The sequence below is a fragment of the Elephantulus edwardii genome, unplaced genomic scaffold (genome assembly GCF_000299155.1).
Source record: "Elephantulus edwardii isolate Elephantulus edwardi_28Jun2011 unplaced genomic scaffold, EleEdw1.0 scaffold00027, whole genome shotgun sequence".
Lineage (NCBI taxonomy): Eukaryota > Metazoa > Chordata > Mammalia > Macroscelidea > Macroscelididae > Elephantulus > Elephantulus edwardii.
This window is the reverse complement of record NW_006399777.1, coordinates 19,466,308-19,494,239: the sequence shown is the minus strand read 5'-3', so window position 1 is coordinate 19,494,239 and position 27,932 is coordinate 19,466,308. Positions and strand designations below refer to the sequence as shown.

General features: G+C 40.4%; 1 protein-coding gene across 1 annotated transcript in view; it reads right to left on the bottom strand.

Moving 5' to 3' along the window:
- NEK10 (NIMA-related kinase 10) overlaps positions 1-27,932 on the bottom strand; it is a 249,703-nt gene that overhangs the window by 94,831 nt on the left and 126,940 nt on the right. Inside the window, exons 23-24 of the mRNA XM_006883425.1 lie at positions 12,100-12,229; positions 11,024-11,094 (exon numbers count right to left, since the gene is read on the bottom strand). Of these exons, the coding sequence (XP_006883487.1) occupies positions 11,024-11,094; positions 12,100-12,229 (201 nt within the window). The remainder of the gene's footprint in view (positions 1-11,023; positions 11,095-12,099; positions 12,230-27,932) is intronic.

Genomic DNA, 27,932 nt, shown 5'->3' with positions numbered 1-27,932 from the left:
GCATGTAATTTCTTGAGATTATACTCCTGTAGACCACAAAAGATTATCTTACAAAAATGTTTTACTATGAGTAACCACTGACAGGCCCTTCAGATGTATCATATTAATATATATATTCATTCATTCAACAAATATATTGTTAATATATGGAGATATGATGGCAAAGGAGAATATGTTCTCTGTTTTTCTGGCATAAGGCATATAATCACATCATTATTTCCCACGTTTCCTTCCTGTCCTGCATTTGTCATCAGCGGGAAAATACTCCCCCTCCCCCCGGGAAGCATCAGGATTATTCACGGGGGATCTGCAGTCAGATAGCGAGATTTAAATCCTGACTCAGGTCTTGGGCAAGTTACCTAAATTCTAAATCTCAGATAGCCCATCTGTAAAATGAGGAGAATCAGAATAGCTGTCTCATCATGCTGCTATCATGATTAAATGACAGCCTTTCAGAAATGCTGGCACACTGTAAAAAACTCAGTGAATATAAAGAGAAGAAAATTCTACCTTGATTTCTTCTCATCTCCTCCCACATTTAACAAACACCAAGTCCTGTGACTCCTATCTTCTAATTATTTCTTGAATCAATAGTCTCAGGTACTGGTCTATTGCATCAGTCCTTAGGTGGACTAACAGGTTCCTACATAATCTGCTCATCTCTTGACTATTCCATATGCTTTCATTGTACCAACTACATTTTAGTTCCTAAAACTACTGTACTGCCTTTCTTGTAATGCTCTGTTTATCACTTCCTGAGAAGGCTGCATCAGCTTCTTTAACATATGAAGTTGAATTTGGAGCCTTTTAGGTAGTCAGTGAATGAATGAGCAGACCCAGTCTAACACCTGAAGAATGTATCTGTTCACAACCTTGTGAGGCATGGTCACAGATCTGGGGACACTCAGGAATATTTACCAGATGTTCCAGTCTCATTATCTCTTTGCTGTGACACAATGCTCTGCTTTGGTCTTTCAGAGAAATTCTTAAGAGTGTCTGAATCATAGAGCATGACACATGTTAAAGACTGTCTGCCAATCACTTTACAAGTCAAAGAGAATAAAACCCTGTTCCAAGAAAATATCTGAACTATTTTGGTCACCCCACTCACTTTTTCTCCTTCTGTGTTCTGAGAGACCAGTGGGAAGAGTTACAAAGAAGTGGCATTCAATTGTACTCTTTGTAAAAGACTCATGCATAGGCTAAAAATACAAAGATGTACTTGTCCTTAGAACTAGTTGAAAGTATTAACTTTACTAATCACTCACGATTGTCCCTGAAATAAAGCGCCAGACAGTTTATGCAACCAGGCAGAGAAAGAGAGAGAAAGAAAGCAGTTGGAATATTTTGTGCATAATAGGAAATGTTCTTCTTACTTTTAAAAAAAAAAAAACAGGCAATAATCTCTAACAATGTACTAGAAGGTAAAAATAGTAACACTGGTACTAGGCAGAGCAACAGACAAATTCAGTGTCTGTCCCAAACTCTTCAAAGTTGCTAAATTATTCTCCCAATGTGAAATTCTACAAGGAAAGACATTTCTACATGGAGCAGTATGAGTTTACCACAGTAGAGAGCTAAGATGATATACAATAGACATGCAGACACACCAAGCTCCACCCAACAAGAGTGTGAAAAGTGAAAATTATTATAGAGTAAAGCAGAGGGAAATCTGTTGTCAGGGACTTCTCCAGAGTACTGAAGAGCAATTATGTCAATCTAGAGAATAAGGTGCACTTGATCCAGGCCATGGACTTTGCAATTACTTGCTATGTATGTACCAGAGCTGGACAATGACTAAGAATTATAAAAGAATTGATGCCTTTGAATTGTAGTGCTGGAGAATAGTATTGAATATCGCATGGACAGCTAAGAGAACAAACAAGCTTGTACTGAAGAAGGTGAAATCAGGCTGCTCCTTGGAGGCAAGGATTCTGAAGCTTCGTCTGACATACTTTGGACATGTTGCAAGGAGGGACAAGTCCTTGGAGAGGGACAACATACTTGGAAGGGTGAGGGATAGCGCAAGAGGGGAAGACCCTCAATGAGATGGATTAACTCAGTGACTGGGGTCAAGGGGATAGGTGTGTCAGAGACGAAATGGGCTCAGGATATAGCAGGGTTCAGAGCTGTTGTACTCAGAGTTGACTTGATGGTACGTAACAACAACCACAGAGCACTGTGTCACCCATCTTTTGAGCATCTTTCACTCTTGCTGGCTCTCCACCTTTTCTAGCATGACGCCTTCCCCAAGGATTTGCTGTTATCCTTTTGTAACTCCAGCTCTTTGTATAGTTTTTAAAATAGTATTTTGTCTTCCCGAGCTTCCCTATGAAAGCTTTCCCATCTGTTCAACTCTCTTATTTTTGCATTACCGCTCCTTGTTTTAGTGGCCTTAGTGGTAACAAGCTGCACTGCAATCCCAAAGCCATGGGGTTCGATTCCACCAGTTTGCTCTGTGGGAGAGGAATGGGTCTGTGATTTACTGACTCTGAAAACCCAATGTGTCAGTTCTGACTTGATGACACACAGAGCAGAAACAACAACAGAATCCAGTACAAATTCAAAATCTCTTTTGAGAGCTTTTTTTTGTCTTTTCTTTCTATAATTGGCTTTTTAATGACCTTTTGCTTTCTTTATGGACAAAGTTCTTGCATGTTATTTCACAAATTGTCTGGTCTTCAGTCATCAGGATTCAATGTGTCAAATATCTTCTTAAGATGGTCGGGATACACTCAAGTTCATATACTGATTCTCATTGTGTCCCATTGTTTTGGTTTCCTTCACCTTCAACTGGAATTTACATATGAATAGTTGATGGGCTGCTCTACAGTGAGCCTCTGGCTTGGTTTTGACTGCTTTATTAAGCTTCTTCACTGATTTCATTCCATGAATGTAGTCAGTCAGATTCCTGTGCAGTCCATCAGGTGAGGTACACATATACAGTAACCATTTATGGGGGTTTTGTTTTGTTTTTTTATAGTTTTACACTTCTTTTTAATTTATTGGGGTTTTTTTTACTTTACATTTATCCATACTTTATTTTCTTAATTAAGCACTTCTACTTCCTCCATCCCCCCCCAGAACATAGCACCTTTAATTACATATTAATTTAAGTATTCAACTGTTTTTTCCATGTTCTAGTTATCTCCGCTTTCTGTTTTTCTTATGCTTTCTTTAGGTTTACTTTTATTTTTTTAAGTCAAGAAAGTTTATTTAAAGTTATTGAACTGGTTAAAATTTTCTCACAAACATTTGTCTAGATGACACCTTTTTATTCACTCTCCTCTTGTTATTGCTTGATTCACAAGAACAGTCATCATCATGGTCACAGAGTTCGAGATCTGATTTTTCTCCCATCTCCTTGTGTTCATTTATCTCTACTCAGCAATCATCCAACAGACACTCTAATTTTTCTCTGCAGAGCAGTTCACGTTCCCGCTGACCCTGTAGCTTTTCCAGACTCGAACTGTTCTTCTGCTTTAGATCTTCTTTTGTTACCCCTCCCAACTGTTTGTAGTTGCTCTCAGCAAATTCTTAGAGGCGTCTCATTCTAAGATCTTCTTATAAACTCCCATTTGGGCATCTGCGTTATCTGACTCACTCTGACATAAGTCATTCCTGGCATCAGTGCTTCCTCCAACATCATGTCTTATACAACACTTGATGCCATTCGTTTACGGTTTTTTAAAGAAAATATTTGTAATGAATTAATTACTGGTTGTATAAAAATCTACCAGGCTATCTCCAGCCCCACTTTTTGCCACGAGAGCCATATTTTTCAACTACCATTCTTTTTTCTTTGCTCCCAATTTTTGCATTCTACTCAATAATTATCATTTATGCATTTTGACTGCATGTTTCAGACTGGAAAAGTCAGTGGAAATCTGTGGGTTTTGTGGTTGAGGCATATGTTTGAACAGTTGTGAGTGACAGGATACTATCTTTAATCACACATGGGATACTTGTTAATATACGCCAGAAAACTGGCAGTCTTGAAACACTGCAAATGAAAAGAACAGCTAGTAAAGAAACCATTTCCTGTATAAATCTTAATTTATACTCAGTTGTAAAATAAATTGTCAGTCCTCACATATGGACTCAACATGCTTTTGTGATAGAAGTATCCTCAGAGAGTATTTAATCTGATTGGCCTTAATAGACAACCATTAACTGTTGCTCGTGTTGGGTGCTGCTGCGTCTGTCCTCAGAATCACTCACAGTGATCCTGTGTACTACATGAGGGCGCACCGGCCCATTCAACATCATTCTCACAGTCATTGCCAGGTTTGAGCCTCCAGCTACTCAATGGACACACTCTGGAGATAATGGTAGTATGACACCACCAGCAGCCTCCTTCACTGTTGTTGTCTGTTGTCGTTGTTAAGTGCCGTCGAATCGTTTGCGACTCATAGCGACCCTATGTACAACAGCCCTAAACCGTGCTCTATCCTGTGCCAATCTCATTGCCTCTGACACACCCATCCCGATTACCCCAGTCACCGAATCAATCCACCTCATAGAGGGTCTTCCCCTCCTGCCCTGTCCCTCCACCCTCCCAAGCATGATGTCCCTCTCTAAAGACCTGTCTCTCCTTACAACATGTCCAAAGTATGTCAGACAAAGCCCCAGAATCCTTGCCTCCAAGGAGCAGCCTGGTTTAACCCTCTCTAGGATGGATCTGTTTGTTTTCTTGGCAGTCCATGGTACATTCAATACTCTTCTCCACCACCACAGCTCAAAGGTGTCAATTCTCCTTCTATCCTCCTTGGTCATTGTCCAACTCTCTGATGCATAACAAGTGATTGCAAAAACCATGGCCTGTATCAGGCGCACATTAGTCTCCAGAGAGGCACCATTGCCCTTGAGTACTTTAGAGAGGTCCCTAACCGCAGACTTTCCCATCGCAATACGTTTTTTGATTTCCTGGCTACTGGTGCCAAGAGTGTTGACTGTGGAGCCGAGCAAACTGAAGCTGTGAACACTCTCAATCTCTTCGCCATCCATCCTGATGCTACTGATTGGTCCGGTGGTGAGAATTTTTGTCTTCTTGACACTGAGCCTCAGTCTATACTGAAGGCTGCAATCCTTGACCCTCTGCAGTAAGTGCATGAGGTCCTCCTCAGTTTCAGCGAGCAAAGTTGTGTCATCTGCATAACACAGATTGTTGATAGATCATCCACCAATCCTTCACTGTAGATGACTCTAATTATGACACACACCTCTAAACACTAAGTCAAAGTCTGCTTCCTCATAACTTACACACACTTGGAGCGGAAGTTTCAGAAACTAATCAATCTAATGCCTATAATATTTGGTCACCTCACTTTTTCCAAGGAGCAAAACTTCTTTTTTTTTTTCCACCATCTTAACCATTGTATCTATAGTTTCAACCCATTTCTTTCCATTATCCTTTCAGTCAAAGCCATTGTCATCTTTCTGGGAAATCTGGAACTCTTCTTCCTCCAACTTTGAGTCCCCTTCTGTCTATTTCCCATGATATTTGTTAAAAAGAAAATATTCACTAAGTCTCAGCCTACTGGAAACCTTACAGTATTCCTCTTGTTGTCTGATGACGTCCAAAGGACTAAGACTAATAACTCAGTCTTGTTGAACTGATTCATAGCTGATCCTCCAGAAAGTTTTCAGAGGCTGTAAATCTTATGTAAGAAGACTGTCCATCTTTCTTCTGAGGGGTAGCTGGTGGATTCACACCACCTGCCTTTGGGTTGGCTGCAACAACTTCGTACCAACTAGGCCACCAGAGTGTTCTTATTCATCCATATTCATTGTCCAACTTTCAGATGCATAGGAAGAAACTGAAGATACTATGGATTGGGTGCACCTTAGTCTCAAACCTGACTTCATTGCTCATTAGAACCCTGGTGCCAACCTTGAAAGCAGGTTTCCCCAATGAAACATATTTTGAATTTCTTGACTGATGCTACCAGGAGTGTTGATCCAACTAAAATGAAACAGTCATAGGCTGCAGTCTATGATCTTCTGCAGAAAGTACTTCAAGTCCTCTTTACTCTCTACAAGCAAGGTCATGTCATCTGTATATTGCAAGTTGTTTAAAAGTCTTCTTCTAATCCTGATGCCACATTCTTCTTCATACAATCCATGTTCTAGAAAGATTTACTCAGCATACAGACTGAATAGGTACAAAGAAAGGATGCAAACCTCATGCACACTTTCCCTGACTTTATGTTGGGTTTTACATGAGCACAATCAAGGGTCTGGAAGTCTCACTTTTCTAAATGTTACCCACCAAGGGAATATTAATTTCCTGTACTGTAGTGACTTGCATGTTGCTGTGTTGTTGGAAGTGTTGCTGCTGGTATTTCAAGTACCAGCAAAGTAGTCCACGGTGGACAGATCTCAGTAAAGCTCTAGACTAAGAAGCAGGACTTCAAAAACTCTATGGAGAGTAAAAGATCACTGTTGGGCACAGTGCTGGAAAGTGAGCCACTTGTGCTGGAAATGAACCAAAATGAGACTGAGAAAGAGCTTCCTCCTCAAAGAAGAGGCCGCCAGAATGGCATGGAGTTCTGCTTGCACCCTATGAAGGGCCTTCATTTGCTTTTATACTATCCTTAGCATAAACTTCAACCAGGCCTCTAAGACCTGGTAGGCCTGGTGGACCAGGCCTCCATCTGCTCCCCCCGATCCCCTAATTGGCTGGCTCTTCTCTGCCTTATTTTGCATACTACATGCTCCCTTTCTTTCATTTCTTCAAATTCCCCAACACTTTCCTTTGGGAAAACTTCCACAGACATAACTCTCTGGCACGTGTTGTTTTTTTCTTCTCTCTACTATTTGAGATTCCCATTCATTGTTCATACCCTGCCTTCCGTGTCCTTTCTTCAGAGAAACTTGCCCCAAACAGCCATCTAGATAATCTCTCATTTTTTATCATCTTTAATCACATTATCATCATTTATCTATTTAATCTTGTAGGTAAAATAGAAACAACAAAAGGCAATGTTCAATGACCTATTTTCTATGTGTTGGGTATTAAATTATGTGGACAGTATTATTCTTTTATTTAAGCTTCCAAACAAGTTCATGAAGTAGTTACTACTACAACTCACAGCACAGAAATGAGAGGAGGAGGGTCAGGCCAGTGAAAGAAGATGCTCGGGGCCACACGGAGGGTGAGTGGGAGGGTGGGGATTAGACCCACTGATCCTCCTGCTGGCTTTACTAGGCTGCTGGTATACATGACCCCTTTGCAAAAACAAAACAAACAGAATCTCAAGGTCATTGTCTGGGAGATGTGACTCACAGTGACCCTCCACGGAGCTTCTGAGGCTGTAAACTGTAATGAGAGGAGGCAGCCTACTTTTCTCCAGAGGAACCAAACACAGGTTTGAACTGCAGGAGAAATGCAGCCTTTGCCTCAGGAGCACAACTTGCTCCCGTCCACATCACCAGAGCGTCCCCTCTGACTCTCTCACGAGACAACAAATCCCATCCAGCATGATCATCGGGGTCCCTGAAGTGAATTACGGTCCTGTTTCTCCAGATTTAAAAGTCAGAACAACGTCTCTGTCTCTTTTCCTCTGCTCCACCCCTCCCTTCTTCTTTGTTACTTCCAAACAACGTCATAAAGAAGAAAATGAGATGAGTAAATGCGCAACTTTTTATCTTGACATTTTGGATTCAGGCGTTTTCCATAAAACAAATAGCAGAAGCGGGAACAGATCCCGAGGAGAAGAGGAGTTGATATACATTTGTCTGGCTTCATTAGCAGTGGGCATGATCCAGCACGTGGGGAATTTAGACGATTTAAAGAGTTTCAGCTCATTTCCCATAAAACTAACAATGGTAACTGCGAACATTTCTCAAATATTTACCATTTGCCAAAGCACTGTGCGGAGCTATTTACATTCATTACTTTGTATAATCATCATATCAGCCCAGTGATGTAGGTCTTACAGCCCACTGCCTCCAAGTCAGAACAGACGCAGAGCTGGCCGTCCTGTGGGTTTTCAGAGGCTGTGAATCACCTGACAGGAGATGGCCTCTACTTCTCCCAAGGAGCAGCTCATAAATTCAAAGCACCTGCCTTTGGGGTGGCAGTACAATTCCCCTTCCTACCTCATTTTATTCCCTGTCCTCATTTTATGGGATGAAGAAGCAGAAAATGAGACGTCAAGTTGCTTTTCCAGCCTGGCCTCTCTCCAGAGCCTGGGCATCTTAGTGATTCTCTTAACGCTGCCTCTGTGTGCGAAGACTGCCTTTGTGTGGTGGGGCAGTGGTTAGAGGCTTGGATGCTGGTTGACCAGTTGGTGACAGGAAGGTGTCATTATGAGTGGGAGTTGAGTCCAAGGAAGTGGAGTCTGGGGTTTTATGCTAACGAGCCTTGGTAGGACAGTGGTTAAAGGGTTCTGCTAATAATCAAAAGGTCAGTGATTGGAACTTCACAGCCACTTGGCAGGAGAAATACGTGACAATCTGCTCCCATAAGCCTGACAATATCAGAAGCCTATGGGGCAATTCCATTCTCTCTTCAGAGTTGCTGAGTCAAATGACTTGAGGGCATATAGAGTTCTGGGCCTGAGTAAAGAGCTTATATGATAGTATTGACCACCAAGAAAACAAATATGTTTGTCTTGGAGAGGGTAAAACCAAGTTTCTTCTTGGAGGCTAGAATTTTGAAGCTCCATCTCACATACATGTGGCCAGGAGGGACCGGTTCTTGGAGAAGGACATCATGCTCTGAAGACTGGAGGGACAGCACAGGAGAGGAAGACCTCAGACGAGACTGATTGACACAGTAACTGGGGCAATGCGGGTTGGTGTGTCAGAGTCAGTGAGACTGGCTCAGGACAGGGCAAGGTTCAGAGCTGCTGAAGGTAGGGTCGCTATGGGTCACAGGTGACTCAACAGCACATAACAACAACAACAACAATAACAATAATATTGCACCATACAAGGAAAGAGACTACATAAAATTCTACAAATACACGAGAAGTACCTATTACTGATAAAGGGCTGAGAGAAGAAAGTAAAGAGAAAGAAGCATAGTTTTTCTATTTTAAAAGAACCCACTGTCACAGCGACCCCTTGGCATTCCAAGGAGGTAAATTTTACGGAAGCAGACTGCCATGTCTTTCTCCTAAATCTTGGGTCAGATGCTGGTGAGATTAAATTATGTTTCTGCCAAAACATGAATCAGAATCTTATTCCCTACCCTTCCTTGTTTGAGAATGTAAATTTGCTTGGGAATAGCTGCACTGCAATCCCAAAGGTGCACAGTTTGAATCCACCACCTGCTCTGCGAGAGGACAAGCAATCTCCTCCCACGTGACTTCCTGCCTCTGAAAACCCTCTGGAGGGTCATCTACGGACGGTGCACAACAACATATCATGTTAAAGAGGTCATATCAGTGTTCACTGTATCCTATACATAATCACTTCTGAATTATAAAAAGAAACATTTAGACACAAGGAGAAATACTGAAGGGAGAGACGGATACCCAGGGATGATCCTCAAAGAACCATGTGTCACCAGAGCTATAAAAGCTGGAGTAAAGAAAGATCTTTCGCCAGACCGAAAAGAGGAGAGAGCGGAGCCATACCTCAAATGCCTTAAATACAGACCTGTGGTTTCTGAATTGTGAGAAAATAAATTTTTGTTTTGTTTTTTTTTAATAATTTTAATGAACATTTACAGAGAATTTGGATTTCCATTCATTCATTGCTGCACTTCTCTACCAGCCCCCCCGTTCTCTCCTCTCTTTCAAAAGTAAAAGAAAGACTCCCTCCCTGGTATAAATTTCTGGTTTTAAGATACCCTCCTTACAGTGTTTTTGCTGAGTCCTAGATAATTAAGACAGATACAAAGAAAGTTTAAAAGAATTGGGAGGATGTGTAAATTACAGTGCATTCACACAATGGAATATTATGCAGCACACAGGAGCAATAACTTTGTAAATTATTACCTAACTTGGGAGGGACTGGAGAGCATTATACTGAGTGAACTAACTAAGTCCACAAGGATAAATATTGTATAAAGCCATTACTGTAGAATGAGTATAAGGATCCAGGAGGGGTGGGAGAGGCTGGAAGCAGAGGGATGTGGATATGCAGGGGGAGGGGGATTTTAATCATGGGGTTGCACAATCTGATGGGTGGAGGTTGAGGGAAATTGAAAGAATGTGTTTGAATTTGTATTAGAATTTTGTAAATAAACTAGGGGGAAGAAAAGTCAGCTTGGGGAGGGGGAAGAGAGGAAGAAGGGGTAAAATGTGCAAAAATGAATGAAAATCTAACTTTTCTGTAAACTTTTGTTAAAATGACAATTGAAAACTTAATTTAAAAACAAGAATTGGGAAGATACGTAAAAGACAGTCGATCTAAGGTAAATCTGTTGTTGTTGTTGTTGTTGTTGTTGTTGTTGATTGCCGTCGAGTCAATGACAACTCATAGCAACTCTACGAACAAAAGACCTGAAGTCTTTCTATAACTATCCTCATTTCTCCTCCAAGTTCATAGAGTTTCAATAGGCATGTGGTGTAGAAATTAGATGCCACTTCTGCTTCCAAACCTGTCTTAAACTAGGAGCTCCGCCCAACACTGTCAACCATGGACAACCGTTATGACATTTAACACCCAAAAGGCACAAGGCTCAGTATCACAGCAACCCCAGACTACCTCAGTATGGCAAACTCACAGAAGAGTGCTGTATGATCCTCCAAAATATAACAACGCTAGGCCCAAGGGCTAAAACAAAATGGAAAACAATGGCACTCCATGAGGCACTCCTTCACCCCACACTCCTTCACAACCAAGCATTCCCACTGGCTCTCACCAAAGCAGAGCGCACATCTTGGATGTCTATAATCCAAGGACCATAAAGATTGGGCTCAGCTTGATAGGCAGAGATGACTTTTTTTTGTAATTTGAGGTTATTGGAAAGACTCTTCCTCATTGTTCCTGAGTTTATCCATAAACTTAGTGACTCCCTGTAGAGACAAGGTGTTTCTAGGTGATCCTGTGTAAGACTCATTATTACCTGCTGATGGTTTCGGTCACTTTCTCAGAGTAGATGCCTTCTGGCACAGGGTCATACACTGCCTCCACAATCTGTAAAACAAACAGGCCAGAATGAAGGGGGGAAAGGGGACATTGCGTGGCCACAACAGGGACGTTAGCAATTAAGCAAAAGACCTTCATGCACAATTTTAATTTAAAAACAAAACAAACAAACAAACAAACAAAACACCCAAGAGCCCAACACTCCAATTGTATGAAAATTTAATACTGGCCAAACAGTTCTTGAACACAGAAATCTATTCTCCCAGCTAACTGAAAGTTAGGGAGCTCTGGTGGCCTAGTGACAAGAAGCTTCACTGCAATCCCAAAGGCACACAGTTCAATGCCACCAGCTGCTCTGCAGAAAAAAGATGGACAATCTCCTGTCTGACTTCCTGCCTCAGAAAACCCACCAGAAGGTCAGCGATGGGTCAGTTCCAGGCCAACAGTACAAAACAACAACAAATTAAAGTTAATCCTGATTTCATAACAAATGAGTTAGGTAACATACTATGTAAGGCTTTGGCCAAACCACAATTATAAATAATTACATAAAAAATAATTTTAGGCGAGCTCTGGTGGCCTAGTGGCAAGAAGCTGCACTGCAATCCCAGAGGTGTGTGGTTCAAATCCACCAGATACTTTGCTGGAGAAGGAGGAACCATCTCCTCCTGTACCAGTCAAATATGATTTGACGGTACACACACACACACACACACACACACACACACACACACACTAAAATAATAAATTAAAAAAATAATTTTATACTTCTGGTTGGTTCTTATATTTTTCTTTGATACATAAAGATAATTAGAACAAAAATATGCCATAGCACATGCTTTACATACATACACACATAGATATATAAATATATGTGCACACATCCATATATGCATACGTGTATATCTATATGAAAGAAGAAAAAAAAATGGAGTCATGTACAGTGTCTGCTTTTCTTGGTGTTTTTTCTTTTTAAAACCAAAAATATTCTGTTTCAGAAGAGGAGAGGGATCCTTAGCAACACCAGGGTCCAGCGCTCCCAGCGTGACTGACCTTAGTGGCCAAGGAGAGCATGTTGGTGCTGTAGAAAGGAGGATTCAGCGTCGCCATCTGGTAAAGGATGCAGCCAGCCGCCCAGACATCAGCCTTCTCCCCATAGGGCTCGCTCTTCAGGACCTCGGGGCTGAATGAAAATAAGGACACTGATAGATTCTGAGCAAAGGAGAGTAAGTCACCACCAAGAGTACACCCAACCTTCATGCTGTAGTTGTCGTTATTGTACCCTCAAGTCAGAACCGATTTACAGCTGACCCTCTAGCAGGCTTTCAGAGGAAGCTAATTCCATGGGAAGAGGTTGGTTGCCCATATTTCTCCTGCAGAGCGGTTGGTGGATTTGAACCATGTGCCTTTGGGTTGGTAATGCAACTCTTTACCACTAAGTCAAGTTGCCTATGTTGTTGTGTGCTGCTGATTCAGAGCCAACTCATAGCTGACCCTCCAGCAGGTTTTCAGAGGCATTAAATCACAGGGGAGGAGATTGCCCATCCTTTTGCAGAGCAGAGGATGGATTTGAACCACAGGCCTTTGTGATTGCAGTACAGCTTTTTACCACTAGGCCACCAGAGCTACCTTGCTGTATATGATTGAGTTTAAAACAAAGAAACCATCTCGATCCCATTGCCATCACATCAGAACCAAGTCCTAGCTAACGTTCCAGTGCTCATCTTTCTCCCTCAGAAATACTGGTGGATTTGAACCGCCAAAAAGGCAGGATCCTTGAGTTAACAGCATAATTCCAGATGGACTATGTCACCAGCCTTCCCTAACTACAGGGCAGACTTCCACTGTGAGAAAATGCAGTAGACAGAAGCACTTCCTCAGGCTCTTCTGTAAGTAATTCCCCACTACACCCACCCAAACTACTTGAAACTCTTGACCACACCCCACGTAAACATGTTCAAAATAGCTCTGAAGTCTCCCGAGGGCAGATAGACAATAAGCACAGTTGGGTACAGCCCATGTTGTTGCTAGTGTGTGTTATCAGGACAATTTGACTCACAGGGACTCCTTGTGACAGAAGAGAGCTTCCAAGGTTTCCCAAGCTTGATAACATAGTAACTTATGGGTTGGGCTGTTAACTGGGGTGCCCACCCACCAGCGGTTTTGTGGGGATAAAAGGTGAAGCTGCCTGCTCTTCTTTGGATCTGCAGTGTTGTAAAGTCAATGTAGGGCTACCATGTAGCAGAAGTGACTTGACAAGGCAGCTCTGGTGGCCTAGTAGCAAGAAGCTGTACTGCAATCCCAGAAGTATGCAGTTCAAATCCACCTGATGCTCTGCTGGAGGAGGGTCAATCTCCTCCTGTACCAGTCAGATCTGATTTGACGGTACACACATGCAAAATAATAAAAAAACAAAAAAAAAGAGTGACTTGACAACAAAAGGTTTTTTGGCCTGGAATCTTTACAGAACACTTTCAGACTTTTGTCCAATGAAGATGCTGGGTAGATTCAAACTGCTGACCTCCACCATCAAATAATGATGTCAGATTAATAAATCATATTTTAAAGATTTTAAGTGGCATTGACTTTCAAAATAGCTTGCCTCCAGAAACTCTATGAACTTAGAGAAATGATGAAAGTTTGACAAGTGTTTGGGTCTTGCGTGCATAGGGTCCCTATGAGCTGTCTATGACTCAATGGTATTTAACAACAACAAACAACAGTTTAAGGTTCCAGTCCTTGGGAAATTATATCACGCTGAGAGAAGTGGAAAGGCAGAGAAAAAAAGAAGGTCCTCAACACGATGGATTGATATGATGACTATAGCAACGGCTTGAGCGTGTCTTGGCTTCAGGGTGTCTTGGTTCGTGGGGATGGTGTAGGATAGGACAAGGATTAGATCTGTTGTTTACAGAATTGCTATGAGCCATAGAGAGAGCTCTGTTGTCCTAGTGGATAGAAAGTGGCACTACCAAGCCAACGGTGGGTGAATTTAATCTGTGGCCCTCAGGCCTCGTTTTAATTGTTTTTGGTCAAACAGTCTTCTAAGAATAGTATAAAAGTAAGTATAGCACTAGTGTAAGTATAGTATAAGTTTAGCACTAGTCTGCCAATTGGCTGTACAGAGATAACGCATGGTTGATGTGATGCTGAACACTGTAACACTCATGTGTCAAATTTGATAATGGTTACCCATGGTGGACAGTGTTTGGTGGAGTTCCCCGATTAAAAGAGGCATGGAAGTGGGAGTGGCATCCACTTCTGAAATAGCATGCCTCCTAAAACTGTATAAACTTAGAGAAACGATGCAAGTTATATGAACGTTCAGGTCTTTCATTCATAGGGTGGCTATGAGTCATCTATGACACTTAACAACAACATAAAGATTAAGGTGTGCCTAGTCTGAGCCACAGTCTTTTCAATGGCTTCCCATGCAACTGAAAGCTGGACAATGAACAAGGATCACAGGAGAAGGATGGATGCATTTGGATTGTGGCACAGGAGAAGGGTATTGAATATCCCATGCACTGTAAGAAGAGCAAATAAGTCTGTCTTGGAGGATGTACAACCAGGATGCTTCTCTGAGGTAAGAATGGTAAAAGTTGGGACCATCAGTCAGCATTATGATAGATGGAGAAAGTATTGAAGCTGTCAATGATTATATCCTGCTTGGATTAACAATCAACACCTTTGGTACCAGCAGTCAGGAAATTAGGACACATATTGCATTGTGCAAGTCCACTGTCAGGGACTTCTCCAAAGTGCTGAAGAGCAATGATGTCAGATTGAAGACTAAGGTGTGCCTGACTGAGGCCATCATCTTCTCCATCACCTGCTACACATTACAGAGATGAACAATGAATAAGCATGACAGAAGAAGAATTGATGCCTTTGAGAAGAGTACCGATTATCTCCTGGCCTGCCAAAAGAACAAACAGCTATTTCTTGGAGACAGGACAAGCAGAGTGCTCTTTGGAGACAAGGATCATGAAGCTTCATTTTCATACTTTGGACATGTAGCTAGGTGAGGCCATTCCTTGGAAAGAGACAGCATATGTGGGAAAATGGAGGGTCAGCCAAAGAGAGGAAGATCTCTAACGAGATGGATTGACATGGTGATTTCAGCAATGGAGGATGGCACAGGATAGGGTAGGGTTCAGAATCTGTTCTTCATAAGGTTGCTAAAGGTTGTACTCGACTTGAAGGCTCTTACCAACAATAACTCTTCGAAAATGTACTATATTGTATTTTATCCAAAAAGGACCTCTGCTTTACAAAGGGCCAAACCAGTAAACATATTGTTAATGAGAACAAGTTAAGACAAAGAGAAGAAGCAGATATTTTTAAAATCTCACCCCTAGTTTCTCTCAGATATATGAACGGTTAAATTGCTAACTGCAAATGATTCTCACTTATTCATTCAGCATGGAAAACAATAGAGACTCAGGAATCTTCCACATCATTCCAAGATGTGAATGCTCCAGTCATGTTCAAATGATGCAATAATGCAATGATTTTATATAAATCGGGGACCTTCTTTCCAACAAATGACACAGATTGAATAAAATGGCGACTCTTAGAGGTAGATTTGAAGCATTAGAAAAGGTGGTCTCCTCATCAACAAACGAATGGATAGAGAAGCTGTGGTACATTCATACAATGGAATACTATGCTGTACTGAAAAACAAGGAACTCATGCAATATTATTCAAAATCGGTGACCCTGGAGGACATTATGCTGAGTGTAATATCTCAGTCACAAAGGGACAAATACTGCGTGGTGCCACTGTTGTAGAATGGGTCTGACATCAGGGTTGGGGTGAGACTGAGAAAACACTGGATAAATGATGTATACTGCACTGAAACAGATGAGGGAAAGAACAGATTAGAGGTGATATGTGACTGAGTATTATGGTTAGCACAGGAATCCAGAATTAAGGTTGCATAGAGAAGAGTACTTAGTGTGCAGGGGTGGGGAAGATGGAGGAATTATATACCAATGAAGGAAATTTTTTTTCTTTTTCTTTTCAAAGAGAGGAGCGAACTGGTGGGGAGGGATGGACAGGGAGAAAAGTGCAGCAATGAATGAATGGAAATTCAAAATCTCTGTAAATGTTTATTAAAATTAAAAAATTTTTTTAAAAGGGTGGTGTCTTCCTTTCTCAGATTCCAGGCAATAACAATCAGGGCTTCCTTCCTTCCATCACACGTTCAATGTTCTGCTCTTTGCTCTCTCTGCACTCTCTCTCTTACACCCAAAGCCTCTATTAAAGCCACATACTCTGAAAGGTCTCGGGTCCCACCTCCCTTCCACATACTTCATTTATATAATAGAGTTGAAATCCACCTTGTGCCCATAACCCTCTCAGAGGCTGGAATGTCAAGTGCTGTCAGTAAGGTGCAGCAAAAGAAACAGGGTATTCCTGGTAGAACAAAACCAGGTCCTCTGCGTCTCATCAGCACAGGAGTCTGGATTTCAGAACCGTCTCAGACCCACATTCCATCCGAAAGCAGCATTTCTTCTTGTTTTTATACTTCCACATTTTTTCCACGTGTCCTTTATTTTTTTAGATTTTATTTTATTTTTTTAAATAATTTTAATAAACATTTACAGAGATTTTGGATTTCCATTCATTCACTGCTGCACTTCTCTCCCCGCTCAGCCCTCTCCCCTCCCCCAGTTCGCGCATCTTTTTTATTTTGTTTTGTTTTGTTTTTTATTTTATTATTTTTGTGTGAGTGTACCATCAAATCAGATCTGACTGCTACAGGAGGAGATTGTTCCTCCTTCCCCCGGCAGAGCATCTGGTGGATTCGAACCGTGCGCCTCTGGGATTGTAGTTGCAGCTCCTTTCCACTAGGCCACCAGAGCTCCCCTCCTCTCTTTCAAAAGTAAAAGAAACACTTCCTCCCTGATCCACAATCCCGCCGCACCCCTCCCACCGCCCCAAGTACATTCCACTATGCAACCTTAATTGTGGACTCTTGTGATAACCATAATACCCTATCATACATTTCTTTTAAATTATTCTCTCCCTCATCTGTTTCAGTGCAGTATACACAATTTATCCAGTTTTTCTCAGTAAATCAAGTCAGTTTAAGCAATCTTTTGGATTCAGTTATGTGCAGGTACATATACAGATAGTTTCGTTTGGGGTGTTGTGGTGTTTTGTTTGTTTGTTTTTTCCTTAGTCTAAATAATTTACTTGGAAGCATGAGTGGCATCCACTTCCTAAACAACACGCCTCTGGAAACTCTGTGGACTTTGATGAATGTCGATAATTGTCGAGGGGTTTCAGGCCTTTTGTTCATAGGATCGCTATGAGTCATGCTTGACTTGAAGGCAACCAACAACAGCAGCAAACAACTTACAGTTGACCATTCTACATTCCATCAAACCTTTTTTATGTCAAGTTCAAATGCTTGCATATCATCTGCTATCCAAACTTGTCTAATACTTTCACTGTCACTAATATAAGCAAGACACAGGTAAACACAGCATTGCAACGTTAGTAATTACTACACGAGATGAAATTAGAAAACTTGACAGCTGGGATTTCACAAGAACTGTTGTTGTTTTTTATGTACTATCGGGTCATAGGTGACCCTCTAGGCTGGATTGGAGAGGCTGTAAATTGGACAAGAAGAGACTATTCGTCTTTGCTGGTGGATTCAAACCGTGTGCCTATGGGTTGGCAGCACAATTCCTTACCATGGGACCACCAGAACTCCTTTCCTAAGTACTGGTTAATGTATAAGGAGCCCTGATTATGTAGTGAGATAAGAACTGGGCTGTTAGCTGAAAGGTTGGTAGTTCAAGTCCACCAACTGCTTTAAAGGGAAAAAGATGAAAGCCTTGTGGGGCTGTTCTTCTCTGCCCTGCAAGATCCAGATCTACAGGACAGCTAGGAGTTTACATACACAACTAACAGAGAAACACCAGGGACTGAGGCAGATGCATCTGAACGTGAAATTGGTGAAGAAATTACCTTGGAGAGAAACAAACTATCATAGAAAAAAAAAAGTATCTAATTGACACCATAATGATGTAGCATCTTGGAAGTCGTGCTTGGAGACATCATAAAAGAAAATACTGTCCTCATAACTGTTAGAAATTAATAATCAAAGAACTTTGAGGACATTTGGGACATGTTTGAAGACAAGATCCTTCTATTCACCCAATACTGTTTGCTTCCCTGGGTAAAGACAGGAAGGGGAATTTTTGCAGCCCACTGCAATATATTAATCCCTTGTCTAATAAAAAGACACTTAAGTTCTCGGGTATTGGCTATCAAACTTTCATCTCCCTAGACTGCCTTAAAAAAAAAAGAAAAAGAAGGCTCACTTAGGGTTGTTAATGGAAACCTTTTTAAAGTGTAAATTTTAGAGGATAAAAATCATCTGCTTGAGATGATCCATGAAAAAAAATGATGCAAATGCTGTCTGAACTCATGAGGATAAACTCATATCTTAGGGGACATAATTAAACCTGTATGTCAATAACTACCACATATGAGGGCTGGGACGCATTTATGCTCTATTATCCTGATGATTTGTATAAAGCATTAAATCATCTCTAGTAGTGTTGTCCTGTCAATTCTGCTTCTCAGAAGTCATACGTCTGTGTGTCTGTATGTATATCTGTGTGTATCTGTTTAGATATGATTGCTGTAGATGAGTGAAATGTTACTGAGAAGTGAATAAAAATATAGTCACAGTTGTGCTGATGAGAATGAACATTGTTCAGGTCAGCTGGGGGAACCCAGGGGCGATACCAGGTTTGGTACATTTTCTGAAAGAAATTACTGAAGCTGCTCTTCAGGTAAAAGATGGGCAATCTCCTCCTATGTGATTTGCAACCTCTGAACACTTGCTGGAGGGAGGATCAGCTAAGAGTTGGGTCAGACTCCATGCCAATGAATTGGGTTGTGTTCAGTGAGCTGGTAAAAGTCCACATGGGCATTTTATCTTGATCTTTTTTCTCTGATGCCTTATTCAGTTGACATAGGCAATGTTTATAATTAAGAGCAATGGCATCAGTTTAAAGACTAAGGTGCACCTCCCTCAAGTCCTGATATTTTTAATTGTTTCATGTATTTGAAAGTTGGGTTAGTTTCTGATACAAAGAGTTTTCATCCTCACTTCTAAAGAGCATTCTGGTTGCACTTCATCCAAGATAATTGGGTTATTTCTTGTGATGTTGTTGTTGTTGTTGTTGTTAGGTGTCATTGAGTCAAGTACAGCCCATAGTGACCCCGTGAACAAGAGATCTGAATGGTGTTCCATTCTCACACTTCCCGACACATTAGAGTCCATTTCGAAATCAATCCACCCAGTCAAAGGCCGTCCTCTTCTCCGCTGACCCTCTGCCTTTCTGAGCACCAAGTCCCTCTCCAAGGAATAGCCCCTCCTAGCAATAAGCCCGAAGTATGTGAGACGAAGCCTCATCATCCTTGCCTAAAAAGAGCACGCTGGCTGCACTCTCTCCAAGACACACTTGTTCGTTCTTTTGGTAGTCCACGTTGCTCTGCTTGAACACCACAGCTCAGAGGAATCAATTCTTCTTCTGCCATCCTCATTCACTGTCCAGCTCTCAGATGCATAGCAAGTGGTCAGAAAGACCATGGCCTGAATCAGAGGCACCTTAGTCCTCAAACTGACATCATTACTCCTCAATAATTTGAGGGGGTCCCTAACTGCAGACTTTCTCCATATAATAATACATATCCTGATTTCCTGGCTGCTATTAATTGTGGACCCAAGTAAGATAAAGTTATTGGCAGTTTCAATCTCTTCTTCATCCATCATGATGTTGCCTAGGGGTCCCATGGGAAAAATCTTGGTTTTCTTGATGTTGAGATGTAATCCATATTAAAGGCTGTTTTCTTTGATCTTCTGCAACAAGTGCTTCAAGTCCTCCTCATGTTCAGCAAGCAAGGTTGTACCATCTACATAACACAGGTTATTGATGAGTCTCCCTCCAATCCTGATGTCACATTCCTCTTCATTCTTCCTCTTCATTCTGTGGTTTATCTTTTGCTAACACCATGATTCAAAGGCCTATCTTCTTGAATCCTTTTCATGGCCTACCAGAAGCAACTAAAGATATTAGGACTTGGTTAAGGTACACCTTAGTCTTTAAAATTATATCCTGGGTCTTTAGCATTTTAAAGAGGTCCTTGGTAGCCGAGTTTCCCAATGCAACACTTCTTTTGATTTCCTGCTTCCCAGCCCACTGGGTGTTGACTATGGATCCAAGAAACTGCGCTTCAATCCCAAGTAAAATTACATTCTTTAAAACTTCAAACTTTTCTATGTTTATCATGGTCCTGCTTACAATTCAGATGTGAAGATTTTTTGTTTCATGGTGAGGAGCTGTACTCTACACTGAAGCTTATAGTCTTTAAGCTTCATTAGTAAGAATTTCAAATCTTTATTTTCATCAAGCCAGGTTGCATCATTTGCATATTACAGGTTGTTAATAAATCTTGCTCCAACCTTCATGCTGCATTCTTCTTCATAGAGTACAGTTTGTCAAGATTATTTTCTCAACATATAGACTGAGTAAGTATTGTGCAAAGATACAACTTTGACATACATCTTTCCTGAATAAAAACCATGCAACACTCCCTTGTGTTGATCAGATGACTTCGTGGTCTCTGTAATGATTCCACGAAAGTACAATTAAGTCCAATTAGTATTTCCCATTCTTCACAATATTATCCATAATTTGATGTGATCCATACAGTCAGATGCTTTTGTAAAGCCAATGAAACACAGGAGAGTATCTTTCTGGGATTCTCTGCTTTCTGATCAATCTATCAGCAGCACCAATATTCCTCACTCCACGTCCTTTTTGTGAATCCAGTTTCAATTTCTGCCAGTTCCCTGGTCATGTCCTACTGTAACAGCAGAGACAAGGATGGTGAAGCTTCATCTCGTATATCTTGGGCATGTTGTTAGGAGGGCCTAGTCTTTGGGAAAGGACATCATGCTTGGAAAGGGGAGGTTCAGAGAAGGAAAGACCATAGTCACAGTGACAGTAGCAATGGGTTCGAGGATACGGACAGTGAGGATAACACAGGGGAAGGCTCGATCTGTTGTTCAGAGTCACTTGAGAAACAGTTGACTTGATGGCACGGGCCAACAATAACTTCATTAAAATGTTGTTTATGCATGATATTTATTGTATTGTTTGATGTTGTCCACATTCTACTGGAGAAGCTATCTCTGCACAAATATGGATCTCTTTCTATATGTTTACCAGGTAGCTGTCTTCCACGTTTTTTTTGGCATAGGGTTACTGAGCTTTTCCAGCTCTGCATCAGCTTGCTGAAACATTTCCAACGGTATTTCAACAATTCCTGGAGCCTTGCTCCCCCCACCCCATTGCTTTCAATGCAGCTTGGGCATCTTCCTTCAGTATCATCTGTTCTTGATTACATACAGTCTCCTGAAAGGGTTGGATGTTGAATCATTCTTTTTGGCATAGGGACTCTGCATGTTCCCTCTATCTTCTATTACCACTAGGCCACCAGAGCTCCCTCCCTCTGTCTTCTTTTATGTTTCCTATTTGTCAATATTTTGCCCGTAGAATCAGTGCATACTGCAACTTAAGGCTTGAAATTTTTCCAATTCTTTCACCTTGAGTAATATCAAGTGTCTCCTTCCCTTTTTAATTTTGTAGCTCCAAATCTTTACCTATTTCATTCTAATAATTTATTTTGTTTTCTTGAGTTGCTCTTTCAAATCTTCTGGTCAGCTCTCTTACTTAATAATTTCTTCCTGGTGCAATCATTCTGGAAGGCATTTTGGTGCTTCCTCAAAAAGCTGAACATAGAAATACCATATGACCAACTATTCCACTACTTGGAATATACCCTGAGAATAAGAGAACTGAGGCACAAACTGAGATATATACATAATGTTCATAACAGCATTATTCACCATTGCAAGAACATGGAAACAGCCCAAATGTCCAACCACAAACAAATGGATTAAGAAAATTATGGTACATTCACACAATGGAATACTATGTAGCATGTAGGGGCAATAATTTTGTAAATTATTACCTAACTTGGGAGGGACTGGAGAGCATTATGCTGCGTGAACTAAGTCCCACAAGGATAAATATTGTATAAAACCATTATTGTAGAATGAGTATAAGGATCCGGGAGGGGTGGGAGAGGCTGGAAGCAGAGGCATATGGACGTGCAGGGGGAAGAAGGGATTAATCATTGGGTTGTACAATTTGATGGGGGAGGGGGAGGGGGAGGGAAATTGAAAGAATTTGTTTGAATTTGTATTAGAATTTTGTAAATAAACAAGTAAAAAAATATAATTTCTTCCATTTACTATATCTTATATATTTCTCTTTAAGAGAAAGTTTCAGAATCTTTTTTTTTTAACATCCATTTCAGTCTTTTCTTCATGTCAATCCACAAATTGTCGAGACTTCAATCATGAGTTTTCAGTGTGTCATATCTATTCTTGAGATGGTTTCTAAATTTGGATAAGACGTACTCAAGGCTATACTTTGGCTCTCCTGGAAAAGGTTTCATTCTCTTCTGCTTCAACTTGAACTTGAATATGAGCAGTGATGGTCTGTTTCACATTTGGCCCTTGACCTTGTTCTGATAGATGACAGTACACTTTTCCATCTCTTCTTTCCACAGATGCAGTTGATTCATTTTTCTACCTTCCATCTGTCACATACTGTTTCATACTTCCATCTCTCCACGTGCATACTTTCCATTTACGTAGCTGAGAAAAGGTGTTTTTTTATAAGCAGGTTGCTGGTGCTGAAAAATTAAACGTGTTCCCACATCTTTTGGATCATTAAAGTCCTATTTCGCAATTACCAGTTTTTCTTTGTTTGCAACTTCCACGCTCCAGTCACCATTAATTATCAATTTCAGAATGCAGACTTTTGTAAAATCTCTAATTTCTTCATATTTGGCATTAGTGAATGGTGCATAAATTTTAATGAGCCACATTAATCAGTCTTTCTTGGAGGCATATGGATATGACCTTATCACTGACAGTGTTTATGTACTTCAGGGTCAACCTTGAGATGTTCTTTTTTTTTAATAAATATATGATGCCTCTTTGTTGTGCCATTTCTGGCACAGACCATATGATTTTTTTTCATGGCCAATACTAATTAGTCTATTTCACCCAGTGACTAGGATATCGACCTTTATGTATTTCATGTCATTATTTATTAATTTCATTTGTAGCATCAGGATGGATGGTGAAGAGATTGAGATTGTTCACAGCTTCAGTTTGCTCGGCTCCACGGTCAACACTCTTGGCACCAGTAGCCAGGAAATAAAAAAACGTATTGCGATGGGAAAGTCTGCGGTTAGGGACCTCTCTAAAGTACTCAAGAGCAACGGTGTCTCTCTGGAGACTAAGGTGCGCCTGATACAGGCCATGGTTTTTGCAATCACTTGTTATGCATCAGAGAGTTGGACAATGACTAGGGAGGATAGAAGGAGAATTGACACCTTTGAGCTGTGGTGCTGGAGAAGAGTACTGAATGTACCATGGACTGCGAAGAAAACAAATAGATTCACCCTAGAGAGGGTTAAACCAGGCTGCTCCTTGGAGGCAAGGATTCTAGGGATTCGCCTGACATACTCTGGACGTGTTGTAAGGAGAGACAGGTCTTTGGAGAGGGACATCATGCTGGGCAGAGTGGAGGGACAGCGCAGGAGGGGAAGACCCTCTATGAGGTAGATTGATTCAGGGACTGGGGTAATCGGGATGGATGTGTCAGAGGCAGTGAGATTGGCACAGGATAGAGCAGGGTTTAGGGCTGTTATACATAGGGTCACTATGAGTCGCAAGCGACTCGATGGCACATAACAACAACAACAACATGGTCATAACACACACCACACATTTTTTTATTATTAATGCATTTTTGCAACTATTTCATCTTCATTTTATGCCATGCTGGGTCAGGAAATTAAGAGCCTGAAGGTTTATTCCATCCAAATCGTTTAGATTAGCTCGACTTTGAGGCGGTAGCTCTTCCCAAGTTATATTTTTAGTGCCTTCCAACCCGAGAGGTTCATCTTCTGAACTCTATCAATGTTCTTACTGCTCAGAACATTTTTATGGCCTAGTTTGTTCACTGGTTTGTCTTTGGGTTTTATTTTATTTTGTTTTGTTTTGTTTTCAGAAGGTCAGAACGTCCTTTCTCCTAGCCGATTTTAGTCTGAACTCTATCATGGTTGATTCCACTGCTGTTTAAAATATTGATGTTGTAACTTCTAGCATCACAGTAACCCACAAGCTACCACAGTGCAGCACACTGACAGACAAGTGGTAGATCTGAACCAAAAAATATAATATTGATGATATAGGCTAAATGCTTTCCACTGAAAATGTTTACATGAAATTCAAATTTAATTGGACATTAAATATTATATCTAACAACCCTAGCTGTAGAAGTGTATATTCTGTTTTATTAGTGCTCTTCTAAAAACACACACTATTTAACCATTAAAATACAGTTATGCACTGAATATATAAATATAATGAGTCTTATATTTTACACAGGACACTTGAGACATAACTCTAAAAGCATACCATTTTTCTTGTTATATGAACACGTGTGCATTAACATATCTTAGTACCAATGGCATCAAAGATAATAGAGTTCTTGCAAATATAAACAGCAATTTCAAATGCAAAGCCTTTGCCCAATGTTTATAAGCAGTGAGCCTATCTTACCTGTTAATGTTTAGTTAAATAACAAGAAAACTCTTCTGATGCAATTTGAGCCATCAATTTGAACATCAATGACTAAAAAAGTGACACTGCCAGTGTGGCTATCACTCTGTCTTTACTTGATTTATTTTCTTTGGAAAGTAGAGTCAAGTTAGACTCCATTTGGATCGGTAGACTATTTCCAGAGGGTACAACTGATTTCATGTGACACTACAATTTATTTAGAGTCCACTGCTTATATGTGAAAGTGTCATGAAAAAATATGAAGTACTATCCAGATGTGAAATGGAATTATTATATAAAGAGATGCTCAGAGAGATTTGTCAGCCTTCATGGAGATGTGAATAGGTTAGAAAGAAAACATGCCATGCCATACACATAGAAGTGAAGATGGAACTATTTCTTATCCTCAAACTCTGAGGCAGTAGAACATGTGGGGAGATAATTGATCTTTGTCCTATTTCAGTCAAAGTCAGATAGACCAAAGATTTTTATTATCCTAAGAAGTTAAAGGGGAAAGAAATTGGTAGTGGTGATGATGGTGTCAAGTCAGGTTGGAAAATATTATCTCAAAAATGTGTCTTAAAACACTGGTAACAGTCGCTTCTTACTTATGCCAACTTCCCATCCTGCCTTTTTCTAAGATGACTTCACGTCTATTACCCCATTGACATTGTTGTTAGACGCCGTTGAATCAACTCCAACTCTTAATGAGCCTATGCACAACAGATCTAAACTTTGCCCAATCTCATCTCTTCCTTCCATTGTGCTTCAGCTCACTGTTGCTGTAATTATGTTAACACATCTCATCAGGGTCCTCCTGTACTTCAATGACCCCTTACTTCTGGAAGCATGATGGGCCTTTCCAAAGACAAAACCCCCTGACAAGCCCAAAGTACGAGAGATGAAGTTTCACCATTTTTGCCTTTAAGGTGTACCTTAGTTTCATTTCTTCCAAAACAAATTTGTTCCACAAGGTTGGGTTGGCTGAATACATAGTTTAAGTCTTCTGCATCTTTGTTAAATTTCTTTTGAGTTGACCGATCCTTTGGTGAGAGCAGTGTATTAAAATCTCCCACCTCTATTGTGGTGTCTATTTCTATTTATTCTTTTAGATAGCTGTCTATTTCTTTCTTCAATTGTTATCTCTTCTGGCAGTCTATGGTATAGTCATGCTTCTTTTCCAACATCATAGTTCAAATGCATCAATTCCTTATTCATTGTCCAACTAGCACATGAGAGGCAGTAATTGAAAATTTCCTCCAGAAACTCTATTAATTTTGTCTTTTGTTCATAGGGTCACTATGAGTCGTACTTGACTTGAAGGCAATCAACAATAACAACAACATGATTGCCATCAGGTACACCTTAGTCCTTAAACTGACATCCTTGCATTTTAGCATTTGAAAGGAATCCTTAACAGTGGATTTGCCCACCGGAATATATCTCTTGATTTCTTGATTACTGCCTTCCATGGAGATTGTTTATGGAACCAAATAAAACAAAATCCTTGACAACTTCAATCTTTTCTCTATTTATCATGATGTTGTACAGTTGTAAGGATTTTTATTTTCTTTATGGTGATTTTCTTCAGTATGTACTTCAAGTTCCTCTTCACTTTCAACATGTAAGGTGTCATCGACCTAACACAGGGTGTTGATGAATTTCTTTCTATTTCCATGAAGACTGTTGTGTACCATTGAGTTGGAACAGACTCATCGCTGACCTTTTAGTGGATTTTTCAAAGGCTTTAAATTGCATGGGATGAGACTGCCCATCTTTCTCCTGTGGAGCAGATGGTAGATTTGAACCATGCACCTTACAGTTGACAGCCCAACTTCTTACCACCAGGCCACCACCATAGGAAGCAGTTCTGTCACACGGGATAACTAGTAGTCAGAATCAAGTTTATAGCAGATAGCAACAATAATTAGGACATTCTTAAAATCTGATCTTTTGTATAGATTTCTTAAGCAAAACAAGCATTTTTATTCCAGTAGACAAATGGTATATATTCTAAAGAAAAGAATTCTTTTTAACAGGAGGTGCCTTACTCCAAATCACCAGTATATCTTCTCATAAATTGCAAAGGGACTAGACCCTAAATCTATAATCCAGGTCCATCAGTTTACATGTCTGCATCTTCCCCTTCCTTCAGATGTTGACAGTTTAAATGGGAAAAAGGGAAAAAGACAGGGGAGGAAGAAATAAATATTGTGTTTGATTTTGCTTAGTACATTTTCTTTAATTTAATGATTGTCATCTTAATTTATTATGGCAACACTGAAAAGGAAAAGTGAAATCTAAATTTCCTCAAAATGTCCCTCTCCTTTCTGGAATGTACAAAAAGAATAAAGAAAGGAGCTTATTAATGAGTTCATTATCTAAGAAAAGAAAAGAAACAGAACTTGTCCAAAAAGAGGATTCTTAACTGTCACTGAAATGACAAACGATTTCAGACAGGGTCATTACAGACTCGGTGCAATATACGACAATGAAAGAGAATGAGGACCCTGGTGAAAACACTCACTCATTAAACTAACATAAGGCACCAGAAACAATCAGTCAAGCACACAAGAAGTATTCAGCACAATGAATGCACTTGAACAATACAATTCGAGCAAAGATTCATTAATCTCAACATGGGTTACATTGTACAAAAATAAGTTAAGCAGCAACTGTCATAGATACTTAATAAGAGCACTAAACTTAAAAACACACAGAATAACAATGGGAAATATTCCACATATCAGTTTATCTCTGAGATAGATAAGAACATGGAAGATTTCAATAATTTGTCAATAAGTTAAAACTAGAAAACGTGTTGACTGTGGTCACCAACTACTCATATGCAAGTTCAAACTGAAGTTAAAGAAAACGAAAGCAAACCCACAAAAACCAAAATTTGACCTTGAGTTTATCCCACTGAAAGTTAAAATGCATCTCAGGAACTGGTTTGAAGCCTTGAACAATAATGAGCAAAGACCACATGAGCAGTGGGAGAATATTAAGAGTATCAAGTATGTTGACCCAGCAATTCTGGGAATATACCCCGAAGAGACCATAGCTGACATCCAAGCAGATATATGCACACCCATGTTTATTGCAGCTTTGTTCACAATAGCAAGGAGTTGGAAACAACCTAAG